The sequence below is a fragment of the Aythya ferina genome, assembly GCF_964211825.1.
Source record: "Aythya ferina genome assembly, chromosome: 2".
In the NCBI taxonomy this organism is placed as follows: domain Eukaryota; kingdom Metazoa; phylum Chordata; class Aves; order Anseriformes; family Anatidae; genus Aythya; species Aythya ferina.
Window position 1 is genome coordinate 56,205,360 of NC_140297.1, and position 14,751 is coordinate 56,220,110.

The 14,751-nt window shown below is 34.1% G+C and overlaps 1 protein-coding gene across 1 annotated transcript in view; it reads right to left on the bottom strand.

The window, feature by feature from the left end:
- The window catches only part of CNTNAP2 (contactin associated protein 2), a 1,138,684-nt gene that overhangs the window by 759,415 nt on the left and 364,518 nt on the right, over window positions 1–14,751 (bottom strand). Inside the window, exon 4 of the mRNA XM_084507662.1 lies at window positions 4,335–4,528. Coding sequence (XP_084363788.1) covers window positions 4,335–4,528 — 194 coding nt within the window. The remainder of the gene's footprint in view (window positions 1–4,334; window positions 4,529–14,751) is intronic.

Here is a 14,751-nt window from a genome sequence, read left to right on the forward strand (position 1 = left end):
TATCCAACCTGAACATCCCCTGTCACAGCCCTATGTCATTCCTTCAGGTCCTATCGCTGGTCACCAGAGAGAAGAGACCAGAACTGCCCCCTGCAGTCTCCCTTGTGAGGAAGCTGCAGGCCACCATGAGCTCTCCTCTCAGTCTCCTCTCTAAGCTGAACAGACCAAGTAACATCAGTCACTCCTCATTAGTTTTGCCCTCTAGACCTTTCACCATCTTTGTTGCATTCCTTTAGAGAGTCTCTCTACTAGTTTTATGTTCTTTTTGTACTGTGGAACCCAAAACCACACTGAGTACTCAAGGTGAGGCTGCACCAGCACACAGTGGAACCCCTTGACTTGCTAGCAATGCTGAGCCTGATGCACCCCAGAATCCAGTCAGACATTTTGTCTGCCAGGACACACTGCTGACTCATGTTCAACTTGCTGTTTACTAAAATTCCCAGATCCCTTTCTGCAGGGTTGCTCCCCAGCCTCTCATGAGGCAGTCTGTACATACAGCCAAGGCTGTCCCTTCCCAGGTGGACAATCCAGCACTGGCACCAAAAGTATCTTTTCAGTGATTCAAACACTACAAAAGCAGATTTATGCATAATGTACATTGTGTAATTAAACTGAATTTGCATAGGGTATAAACGTTTAAATAAATGGTTAGTGGTTACCAGATTACTTAGTTTGGATATTCTTAGTTTGGGTATTTAAAGAAAAGAAAAAAAGAAAGAAAACAATAAAACAGAATTACTTTCAATTGAAGCAGCAGCTATTTGGTCCAAGGCTAAGTTTTCTGTTAAAAGTCAAAACATGCTTTCAATTAGATCTTTGCAACTCCACTGATATTCACTGAGGCTTAAGATACAGTCCACTGCAGAATATAATTAAGAGGCTACATGCAACGGGTCTGCATTCCACCTTTCCCATCAGTTTATTTTTGTTTGTTTGTAATCATCGTTACAGTAAGCAGTTTCTCCTTTATTCCCCTGAATTTGATAACTCCAGGAATAAGAAAGTGAGACTGGTGAGAACTGATGATGAGTTCTACCAGAATGATTGGATTTTAAAAGATACTCATAATGCCTCTCCAATTGTACCAAAGATCTTCCAGTTTCGTGTAGGAAATGATTTTTCTTAGAGATGTTCAGCTCTGTCACTAGTGTTTGTATTTTCAGTCTCACTGCTTTCATAAGACTTTCATAAGCAGTTACTATACCTGTAGGGCATATTTGCATTATGCTTAGATATAGATGTAAATACATCACACTAAGTTAGGATTCTATGTATAATATGGTTTCTGTTTCTTATCTGCGATTCCTTCTCTAGACAAACAGCTCAATGGCTTGATGTAGACAAAATAAGCATCTATACCAAGACAGAAGTTCTGTGAACATGAAACACGTCAGGGGATTAACATATGTAGGGAAGCCTCATGACCTACCAAAATTCGAATCTCAGACTACAAGAGTGAAGAGAGGTGATCAAAATCCTCTAGTTGCTATGGAAAGAGGGCATACTCACTCATCTTATTAAAATTCATGGAAATTGAAAATATCTGAAAGCCCAGGAGGGGTGGGGTCAGAAAAATCTATTTCACAGAAACGGGAAACTTACTCTAAATTCACCTTGAAAGCACTTTCCCCATCACAGACTTCCTGAGAGACTTTTGATTTCTCTCCTACTTAGGGGATAATTATAGTGTGTTTTTTTTTTTTTTTCCCCCCTCCTCCTTCCTTCCATGACTAATGCATACAGAAGGGGATCACTTCAGCATTTTATGCAGATTATCACACTTTGTTCTTACCTATATCTTTGCTGGAAATTACCTCGCCTTTGTTCTCTCTCCAACTTACCTAGCAGTCTTTATTTTTTATTTCTACTTTCCATAATTTATCATCTGTCTCTGTCATTTGATATCATAACTTTCAGTATTAAGAGTTGTTGAACTCTGCACTTCTATTTTCATTTTTTCCCTTTAATTTTAAATTTACTACTATCAGGAAGCAACAACACTTGTGCATAGGGCTGATAGAAGACAGACATTAAATGCAGACATTAAATGAAAGGCTATATAGTACCTTTTTCTTGCAGATAAGAATTCTAAAAGGTACGAATCTGAAAGACTAATTATTACTTAAAAGGATTCTAAATGTATCTGAAAATTTTGGGATCATCACAGTCACCTCAGTCAGGAAGAATATAACTTCATGTGTTTAAGTATGCTGAATACTTTGCTTATGTGGTTTGATCTGGCCCTCACACTGCTTGTACAAAATTACACTATAAGGAAGATGCAATGGGAATTTCTTCACCACCTTATTTCCACAACAGGCAAATCTGTCTCATAACACTACTACAATTGTTCAGCAGTATTGCTTTGGGCTCAGAGGCACCTACACCGTTTTTGAAGCTATTAATAATCACACTATTGTAAAAGGCTAATCAGAGGAACACTATTTAAGAATAGGAAAAATTTTGTTTAGAAAAATTAGAGTCAAGACCTCAGTGTTTTTATTTTTTTTATTTTTATTTTTTTTATTTTCTTCTGATAGTAGTTCAGCTGTATTCTTAAAAAGAAAGCTAGGATCATCTGTCTTCCTAGAATAGGGCTAAAATTGCAGGACACGAACAGCAGCAACAGGCTCGTAAAATATAACCACATGGTATAGCATTTCAAATAGGAGTAGCAGATTTCTGCATAACTCATCACACACTTTTGCAAGTCATATTGATGGCTTGTAACACACCATCAGTTTTCCATCTGAATTCACTAGACATCTGTAATTATTATTCAATAGCAAAATGAACCATTTTCTCATGGAAAAGCTTTCAATATTTCCGTATTAAGAGACAATACAAGAATAAAGACTTCCTATAAAGCCCTTAGAAATGGGGGCTGCTTTGGAAACTGTCACAGCTGTGACTAAATCACCCAAATCCTGTATTGCTGAAAGATTTTCTCTTGAAGGTATTAAGAACAGACTTTTCCTCAGCATAACTGTCCTGCTTTATATATTGTTCACTCAGCCAGCTGCATAGGCCTCTTTTGCATTCTCCTGAGTGAAATTCTTCATGATTTTAATAGATGTAGAAAAGCTTTATTCAAGAACTACTAAGATAATACAAACACTAAAGGCTACAAGCATTTTTACTTACATAAAGGGGTTGAAAGAGAGATGTTTTCTATTCATCAAGTTTAAGCATGAGCTTTGTTTCCTCCCCTCCCTAGATGAGCAAGATCCACATAACCTGTTCCTGAAGAGTCTAAAGCAGCACCTGATGTTTTTCTCTTTGCTCCTGCTCCTCCTTCCTTACCCCCCCCCCATTATTTTTCTTTCAGAAACTTGTGTGCCACACAGAGGAGGGTTTTTTGTTTTTTTTTTTTTCAGTAAATCAATACTCTAATAAAAGATGGCTGCCTGTATGTACTCCACATATGAAGCAGGATTCTGTTATACAGATAAAGCCATTCACCTTATGCTCAGTATTTGATGTTCATTTTTAATAATAAACCATAATAAAAAACACACAACCAATATAAATCTAAGCCACAGCAACATTCAGTCTTTTCTGATTTGACAGTACTTCTCTGATGACGTAAAATAGCTAATTTATTTAATTTGTTTTCAGAAAGAATTATACTATTTTGCTGTTCTCTAAGTATACTTTTGAAAAACAACAACTATCTGAAAGAACTAGGAACAGACATTTTAAGTTATAGTTTTTTTGTTGTTGCTGTTTGTTGTTTTTTTCCCCCCCCCAGAAAAACGGAAAACTACTGCTTTCATTAAGAATGAAATTAGCGGCTTAACCATGGAAAAAAAAATAAAAAAACAAACCAAATTATATACTTTTTCTGAAGTTATTATAGCATAAAAATCCCTGTAACATCAATATAGAAAACAATATATATGTTAAAACATCATTCCCAAGCATATACAAACATTAAAAATAAGTTACCTTCCAAAATAATATGTACGAGCGCAGAAGTTTCAAAGTTATTTTTGTATCTCATACTTACTCTGTAAAATTAGCAAAAGGAAACAGCATAAAAAAGGGAAGAGAAAAAAAAGGAGACCAGTTGTGGAATGCCATTTACCAAAATTAAATAAATAAATAAATTACTGTGCGTGTTTTGATAACTGCCTTCAGCTCAAGTAAACTTTGTACAGTAGATAGGAGTCCTATGAGCAGCTACAACGTAAATTATCATGCTTTGAGCTAATCTCCACTCTGTCCTCAAAAATACAACACTAACAAGTTATAATAGGTGCACAGTTCCTAAAAATGCAATCAGTCAACATCATTGCAGCATACACTTGCATTGTACACTAAAGACTTACCCAGATATTTCCATCCTGGTGATATGGTTTCCAGTTTCTCCCCGTATCACTATAGAGCATCCGATACTGAGTGACCCAGTCAGAACTGCTATACCTGCCTTGAGTTGCGATAGCAGTGATCTGCTTCCTATTCCCAAAATCCACCTGCAGCCACTGATAATGATCACTGTCTGATGGAGACCAACCTCCTGCACCTGTTGGGTTGAAACAGAAAAGAGATGTAGATCTCGAACACTTGCTTTGAAGTGAACACATAGTGAAGATGTTGATTGCTAGAAGACAGCCCAGCTGAGAGGAATATAGATACAAAAGAAATATGATTATATTTTTTAATGCATGTTTAGTATAGGATTCAAATGCATTAACTCTGTTGCCTTAATCATTTTATGATGTAATTATAGTGATTTAATGGGCTGCCTGGAATGTCTTTACAATGCTTTAATTACAATTTATTAGTTTTTGCCAAATTATAATTGTTCAAAGGTTGATCAATTTGCCATGAAATTCTTTTTCAGAGTCAGTTGACACAAATCAGTAACAATCTCTTGGCTTCATAAACACTTTCAGTAGCATTTCATATTAAAGAGATAATACAGATAAAATAGAATGAAACAATATCCAGCCTTTTGCTTCCCTATGTTTTGCTATAGTGTACAGACTGAAATATCTTAAATAGAATTGAAATAGGAGCAGGTATTGCAGGGCTGGATCCAGTTTTGATCTGATGGGTATGCAGGCTGTCACAGATAACATTGACAGATGCCTCACATAAATGTTATTGCTTTTTATGGGTCTGTGAATTAATTTGATAGTAATTCTGTTTACATTCTTCTCAGCTACTAGACTACATCACATAGTTGTAAGTAAAGATGGACAATGATGCAGAGACAAATGTAATATTATGACATTAATGTAATTTCTTATTCTTCTGAAGTAAAGAATGTCAAGGGAGAAATCATAATTGGATACCAAAAATTATAAAAATTCTAAGAGTGAAATTATAAAGAAATATTTACCATAGTCATAAAAATTAGGGAACAGGTGAAATTACAAAAATAAAATGAAATACTGAGAAAAACTGGAGAATCATTCTCTTTATAGTCATAGTGGACATTAAGACAGAAAACAAAAACATTAAACTTGTAGAGATTGTGGTATTTTTTTTGCTTTTAATTTTGAACCAAATAGGTGGCCAGGCATACTGTAGGCTAGTCTATGAGGTGATTTTAATTGCTTTTAATTTCACTTACAGATATCAGTTGACAACACAAACCTAGCCTTATCATCAAGCAATGAACTCTTGTTATACAGGTTTATATACTCCCATCATTAGGCGGCAGCATTGCTTCAATCTCAGGCATTTCTAAAACATTCAGCTGCTACAGCTGTTAATATTTGCAGGTCATAGGACATTTTAAAGTTGTGGTATTAATAGGATCATTTGATGTCATAAGTTGCCTTTCATTGTAAATAAAGTGGAGTACTAATGAACGTTTTTTATTTTTATTTTTATTTTTTAAGATTTAAAATAGATTTTTTGTCCCTGTACTAGAAATAATTATTTCCCAGAAATATTCCCTGACAATTCCAACACTTCCACCCAATTTACGTATCTTAGAGTGATGGCATGCAAATGATCAGATTTGCATCCCGTACCTCTGAAAAATAGCCCATTGATTGCTCCAGAAAATAAGATCCAAAGATAAACTTTCCAAGTTTTCCATTATAAGGTACAAATACCAGCTTTCAAAATTTGTGACAGAACTGATGAATCCATCTATAAAATGTCCTTCAACAACGTAACTGTTGAAACTGGATGACATACTGTAACTGTAAGGAGGCTAAAATGGGCTACATGTTTCATATGCTGTTTTATGTATGCAAGAGATTTTGTTATATAGATTTACATTCAAACTTTTTGATTTTTGATTTTGATATGCAACCTTAAGAGAGAGAGAAGGAAAAAAAAAATGCGTAGCTATAATTAGACTGTTAAAACTATAAAGCAATACAATATAATTTCCCAGAGAGGCTGAGCAGTCTCCTCCTCCGGAGACATTCAAACCCTGCCTGGATGCAATCCTTTGCTCTAGGTGACCCTGCTTGGCAGGGGTGTTGGACTAAACAATCTCCAGAGGTCCCTTCCAACCTCAACTATTCTGTGATTCTGTGTAATTATTCCTTCAATATATTTATATTAGTAAGATGAGATTTTTCTCTGCAACTGAAAAACCTTTGTAAACTTTGTAAAACATGCTTTGTAAACTATAACTAGGTTTCAGAAAGTATTCACCTATGAATCCATTGAAAAGTTTTGAAAATTTGGTCTAACATTAAATTTCCTTTTTTTTTTTTCCTTTTTTTTTTTTTTTTTTAAATATATATATATATGTATATCTAAGAAGAAGCAAAAAACTTTTCTTAACATCATGCGTAATGAAAGTTAAGGGATATATGATGCAATAACCACACCTATGATGTGAAAAGAGACGGAAACATTAGTATTTCAAGATAGATTATGTTATAACCATTGCTAATAAGCGAGAGACGAGACTTTTGGTCAATATTACAGAGAGAAGCAAACAATATCCCTTGCTTGGCCAAGCTTGCCTGTGAAGGGAATGGTCATCACTGGAAATACTTTGCAGGAATCAGTTAAAAGCTTTCTCTTCCTGTTTGATTCATCAAGCTGTGTAACCTGGGGAGCCGATTGCTTTCTTCATTTGGTTTGTGCTATGTGTAACCTCTATTGATTCAAGGATTAATAAAGGTACCTGTTCCTTTTTCAGTTGTGTGCTCTAGAATAAGTTACAAGAAAGCTGGATTATATAAAATACTACCCCCTGTGAGAACTTTGCATAGGCACTGAATTCATCAAAGGATTTCAAATACACTTTTTTTCTCCACTCAATCTAATCAGATGCATCAACCATAAAAATCTCACATCCCCAGAAATGTGCACATACTTACTGCTCATCCTATCATTAAATATTTTGCTGAATAAAAATAGCTTCCTCACTGGAATGAAAGGAACCAACCTGATACTGGACACAGAACAGAGGAGTGTCTGACAAATAAAATATTTAACATACTTTTATTTAAAAAGGAGTACTGAATTTGGAGATCAAACCTGATTTTCATAATATCACATTATTTTAGAAATACATTTATTTTTATAGCCAATATATTATGACAGAATAATGAACTATCTTTCAGGAATTACTCAAATAACCAGCATGTTTTTCAATTTTCAGTGAGAGTTACCTTGCACCAAAACTGCAACAGTAAAATAAATTTGTTGAATAAATGCTATTCACAGTATTAATCTTCATAACTTGGTGTAAACTCCTTATTTTTAATGCTTTTTGGTTATATTCTGAATTATACAATGTTCTTTCTTTTTATTTTTATTATGGTGGAAAAAAAAGACATTCGTTTTATGATATGATACTCCATTTTACCTTCTGTATTGCCTTTAATGCAAAAAGCTACTAAATACTGTGACATCAATGTGAATTATGAATTAGAAACATATGAGAATTACAAATTATTTTAAAGTCACAAAACATTCATATAACAGAGTTTACTTTCATTAAATAGGCAAGGAGCACATATCAGGTTCTTTGGTAGTAGAGTTGCAATAAATGAAAATACAGACAATAATTTTTCCTATTTTTATTTTTATGGTATTTCAGAATTTCATGTGATTAAACACATTCACTCATTCAGTGGCAAAAATAACTGACTGAGTGACATTAACTGAGAGTCACTGAATACTATTATTTATACCGTATAGCACTCTACATCATAAACAGGGCAACTAATTTTGACTTGAACAAGAATGACTGTATATGACCCTTCGAGATCAGGTATCAGAGAACTATACGTTCAATGTAAGTGGTCCACATATCTTTATGCATCCAAGAAACTTCCATGCACAGAAAAGCATAAGTCTTAAGTAGCAAAGCCAGCCAGAGCATGCCTGTGGATAAAAAAGGCTATGAAAAATTTTGTTACGTTTTATTTCAAAAATGCTACAGAAAGTCATTTGATCTGCTCCTACTGCAGACTGACCAATGTGCAATGAGCCTATTACTGAAAAACATATTCAGCGATACAGAAGATGCATACAACTATATTCAGAATGTTAAGAACTTGTATAACTTGAATCTTTTCATATTTTTTCCTCATTTATAGACAATTACTAAAAAATAACTAACATCTTTAAAACAAGAGTTAAAGCTCAAGGATTTAAAATATTTAATGATGAAAACCCCAATGGCTTTCATGTTTTTATTGGATTTTATTCCACGAGTTCATTCTGTGGATATGAAAACAACATGAACATAGCCTCTCTCTAAATGACACATGCTATATTTTGCATGTGTCATTTAGACATATAGCATGTGTCAAAATAGAGCATATATAAATAAAGTATTCAACTCAATGTGGGTCTATTTTTGTAAAATTTTATGACTAACATCATTGTATAATTTCTTTCCTTTAATTAATTATACATTTCAACTCCCTATTCAAATCTGAGTGAGCTAGCTCCCATTTACTGCACACTAAGAAAAGCTACATGATGAGTTAACCTTACCTTCATATTTCCCCATGATAAATTATCAGTAACTATCAAATTCAAGGAAGGCTTACAGATTTAAAATTTTATCTCAACTTTATATCCTACTGAGCTTCAAGATCTATAAGAATGGACACTGATGTTATTTGAAACTCTCTGTCTGATCCATTTCAGTTAGAAATCTTTTTTCTTGTGGTATCTTGGCACTTCCATCTTCACTCATGGCCAAAACTGGAAAGATTAATTTTCCCTAGAAGAACCCACTCTTGTTTCAGTTGCACTTGTTTATCATTCCCTATTTCAAATCACAATATAATATCAGTATTGCAGTAAGTCTAGTTTTCTACTTTTTTTTTTTTTTTTTAATCAATAATAGAAGGCTTCAATGATATAAGTGCAAAAAGGAAAAGATCCTTAATAAGAAATTTGACTAGAAAACAAGATATGAAAAAAGTATAGATCAAAGATTTAGGATTTGTGGTAGTTATAATTCCAAGGTTTACTTTACGTAATCTTAGAAAACTTCTATGGCTTTTCAGCAAGGAAATCAAAGATATGTCTTTTTAATAATTATAAAATATTAAACATTCTGAAACATTCTTTGAGTTTGAATCTGCTTACTTGTAAGGGAAAAACACAGACTAATCTTCCAATGAGAAATAACACTTTCTAGGCCAATATAATATTGTCAATTGCTATTTTCCTTCCTATGACACTGTCTGCCATTCTTCTATAAAGGATAAATCAAGAGAAAAAGGAAAACTTTGAAGTACTGAGATCATTCATTCACTGCATTTCAGAGAAAATATGGACAGTCTTTTTCTACAATAAAAACAATATAAAAAATATATAAAAAACTTAAAAACTATATGAATCTACCTGCAGATTTAGTCAACTTTATGTTTAAGCAGGATATAAATGACACTTTCCACTTTTGGTTTGTCATTTTATCATTTTAGATAAATATTGTCTAAATATTAGTAGTATATTATATTAATATAATATATTATTATATTAATAGTACATATTGTCTAAATATTTATCTATTATTAGATAAATTTTTATCTAATGAAACATTTCACTTTACACATAGCAAATAGCATTACAGCATTTAGTGGGTCTTGTAACACTTAGAAATCTAAATACAGAAGTTGTGTAGCTAAATTTGGATTTGCAATCCAATCCCTCTTTTCAAGTTAGAAATTAAATGTTTTTAATATGTTCTCCTTTCCAGCACAAAACAACAGTGATGGAATTGCAAACAAGGACATAAACAACCCTGATAATGTTGCAAATAATGAGCATTCTGCTTTGGAAGATACCTATGTTGACATTTAGAAAGCAGCAAATACTGAGAAAATTATAGACAACCTCTATTTTAAATTACCTATATTTATTCTGAAAAGCAAACAACCAACCAAACAAACAGAAAAGTATCATGGAAAACAAAAAACAAGACAGAAATTACAACAAATAGATTTCTACATCTCTAGAATTCATTATTAGAATTTACCCCAAATCAGACCCTATTTACTAAAAAATGGCATATTAGAGCCAAGTTTGATCTAATTCCCCATAGTAATTTCAAAAGTAACTTACCAGAATTGCAACAAGAATTGGGCTCAAATAAGCTTTCAAGCTCTAAATTTCCTATAAAACATATCTGATGAAATTCATTTGCAGGGGCAACTGAAGGTTAGAACGATCCAATATTAATTCCCCCAATTATCCTTCCATCATAACAGTAGAAAGTTGTAAGTTTACAGAGAGGTCAGTGTCAGCTTTAATCTTCACTTCTGAAAGCCTGACATAGCACACCAGCCTATGAAGTATACTTTACTATTTGTCGGAAATATTTCTACTGATTTTTGGTAGCAGTTACCAGTCTCTTCCCTTGGTGCGGCTAACACTCTCTGATAAAGTATGTAACCTTATTAATTAATTAATTAATTAATTTACTGGGGGGGGGGGGGATATTTGAATTAGTAATTCACATCAGCAGATGTTTTTGGCAGACTGATATTAAAAATCTTTCCCTCCCCTAAAAAATAGTCAAGGAGAAAAATATTCCTTATTATATTTCTTAAAATTGTTTAATTTTCATTTTAAAACCTGAAAGTTAAGAGCAAAAATAAGCCAAGGGATAACAGTATTTATCTGGATACAGTCCACAAAGTTCTTTTTTTAAAAGAACATGAAAATCACTTTTTTTTTTTTTTTAATCCCGAAAGATCTTTCTTACAGTAAATGCAATTAAAATAAATCCCTTGATGTAGTGTCTGCTTCTTAATACTCACTGCTTCCTAGTATATCTTAACTGAGCACAAACCACATATGAGTGATCAGTCTGCCCTAAGGAACAGTATTGATATCTAACAATGAAAATGATGCAAAAGAGATCTCCTAGTTGTCATTCACAGTTGTCAGACTCAAAAAGGGGTAAAAATCATAAGCCTGAGGAGTCTTATATCATGAATCCACTGTTGGGGAACAAACACTGAGCAGCTTTGGTTATTTTAATGAACACATCACTTTAAACTATGCCTTTCCCATCTGTTCTGCTTTCTAATTACATATGCAAAAAGAAGTTCATTCACAATTGCATCCTAATGGAATCTTAAACAAAACTTGTACAAGATTTAAATATGCTGTGCACATCATCTGTATTCAAGGCATCAAGCAGCTTATTCTCCATGAGGTATTTTCTTGTTTTCCAGACAGAAAGTTGAGGCATGGCAATGGATCACTGCACCTGCCATGCAAACCACTTGCATACAAAATAACCACAGTGGCATACAAGAGACAAGGAAGAGAGTACAAAAATCTCCCTTTCCTCACAACCCCTTTTCAAGCAAGAGGACGCAAATCTTTCATCGCATGTTTATGCACTGCAGCACTGGGGTTTTCCTAACAACTCAGGTCATATCCCTGGCAAGAACTAGCAAGGGTACAGCTAATGGATAGTAGACATTCCTACTGCAGTGCCCTTCCTAGGCAAATAAGCCCTGATTAACATATTCTTATCCAAGATTTTACTAACAATCAGATCAGGAGCTGCTGTAACTAAGGAAGTTTTACTGACTGTGGTTGAATAGCATTTACAGCACTTTGAAACCTAGATTCAAGCTCATTACTACATCACTGGTAGTTCCTTGTAAGCGTTGTTATTTCTCCTTTGTAGAGATGACAGTCAGAGAAAAAGGAATTAAGGTATACACCTGATCTATACCATTTCCAATAGCGATGAGATGGCTGAACATTTTATGGTCAGCTAAATGGTTCTATTCCCATTAGTGCAGTCCGTAAAGTGATGGAAGGCAAAGTTAAAATTCTGTAAGTTAAATTGTGACATTTTGGCTCATTTTGATTAGTATTTTTTCCCCTCAAATGACTGTACATGTAGCATGATTACATGCTGTTATTCAGTCTTAGATAAGTGACAAGTGTTCAATGCTAAAAGATAAAAACCGAAACTCCTGTCTTGCAGAGACTTGCCAAGTGAGATGCTGTAGTGAATATAGTTTCTGCCAGTGTGTTTTAGTGTATGTCAGTGTTCCAGTGATGTGCAAGCAACACTGCCTTGAAATGCTTACTGTGACTAACAAGTAAAAGCCACATGATTATTTCATTACAGCACTTTTTTTTTTTTTTTTTTTTTTTTAATCTCTTGGTCCATGTCTCACACAGAAAACATTTTTCATATCAAGGACTTCTCAATTGAAATACCCTGCCCAGCAAATACAACTAGCAGACCTTGTTTTGACCATCTCCTGTGATGACTGCCAATAGTCAAACTTTTCCTGCAGCTATTGATGTTCGTAAAACCTATTCAGGTTCTGCTCCTGGCCTGCTACAGAACCTGAATATTGTTCACTTTTTTCTCTTTCACTTTTCATATATTTCTATAGAAATATATTTTCTATATTTCTATATTTCACAAAAAAACAGCTAGAGGGAGCTACACTATTTTCTTATTTGTGCCATCGCTGCACTACCACTGGCCCAGATGTAAGGACAGTAATATTGAATAAAGGACTGGTTTCTTCCCACTTGCTTCATTTATTAGTCATCATTTCCAAAGACTTCTGTGAGATAGAATTTGTTTGTGGTATTACAGCACTCTGTCATCATCAGTGCCATGCATGAATACAAGTTATTGGTATTCATTTAATTTGTCTTAGTAAATGTGCTTCCTCCACCCAATTTTCCTTCAAGAAGCATGAGCAGAGAGCTGTGAAGGTATTGTTTGATGACTTTTAAAATCAAGTATACAGATGATCCAAGAGTTTTGAAGGTTTTTCTGCTTTTGACAGGTCTGACAAAACAATTATTTTTTCCATCAAGGCATATATTGCTATCAGTATGATCAATGCATGTATTGCAAACAGATTCTTATCCTTCCTCTTATTCTTATTCTTCATTAAGAGAATATGTTTTACTTTTAAAATTATCTACTGAGGTACTGCATTTATTTTGACAAAAGCTCACATTATGCCATTGTTTTTGCTAATAGCAAAATATTTATTGATATCATATGCAGAGTTGCATCAAAATGGGTACAGAACAGTTTTATTTATTATTTTAATTTACAAAATAACATGCTAATTTCAATATAGTACTATACTACAGCAGAATTCAACATTTTAGGGTGATGATTTGCCTGAAGATTATGGTAAACTACTGATAACTATTGACTATACTCTAATGAGTAGCCTTCCCAAGCTGAAATTAATCTCTCTGCACAGTTTCCATGCTCTCCAGAGTATAGATGAAAATACTAGCTGACTTGTTCTGAATGCATTTTTTCTACACTTTCAGTCATGACTGCTGAGTACAGCACTGCTGAGAAGAAAAAGCACATTTGCATGTCTGGACTAATTCGGTGTACTCACTCTCCCTGCCCAAAAGGAAAACAACAAACAATAAAAACCACCCCAAACAGCTAGACTGTAGATCGTTCCTAAATGACTACTGTTTGTGCAGTGCAGTAGCTGGTAGATAAAGACACAGCCACATCTACAAAAGAAGCATCAAGATACAAATCATCTAACTTGGCAGAAGCATTGCCCAGGAAAGCAAAGACTTAAGTGAGCACAAAAATATCTTTGTTTGCTTTACTTTGTCTATCTGTATGCCACTGTAACATATCATTTGCCTCACATAGACAACTGTGAAAATAAACATCACTTTGAAACTTCATGGAAAACCCTGTTACGTTGAAGTTAATTTCTACTTCGCCATACACATACTACCTGGAGTTCTATCACTGTAGAACTGACTGCTCTATTCTTGTAAAGATTACATCCTTCTCTCCTGAATAAAGCTTATAACTTTTTCTGTATGCTGGACCAAGCAAATATTCATAACAAACTTCAAGACAATTTCCGCTTGCTGATCCTACATAGGAAAGTGCTGTTGTAGCTCAAGAGAAATTGTCCTGGGACATCTATGCAACTGTAAGACAATTTCTCCATAACGTCTGTGTTCTCTCAATTCACTTTTCTATGGGGAAAAAAAACAAAAAACAAAAACAAAATCAAAAAACAAACAAAAAAAACATAGTCACAGAAAAAAAAATCCTTCTCTATATTCAGCCACATGGATACCTTTCCTAATGAAGACAGTAATGAAGACAGTTAAAGCAGTCTTGATGGCATAAACCCAGAAAATGAGTATCCACTAAAAACTTGTACTGAGAGAACTGGTGGAGGAGCTGGCCAAGCCGCTTTCCGTCATTTATCAGCGGTCCTGGATATCAGGGGAGGTCCCAGTTGACTGGCAGCTAGCAAACGTGACACCCATTTACAAGGGCCAGAGGGTAGACCCAGGGAACTA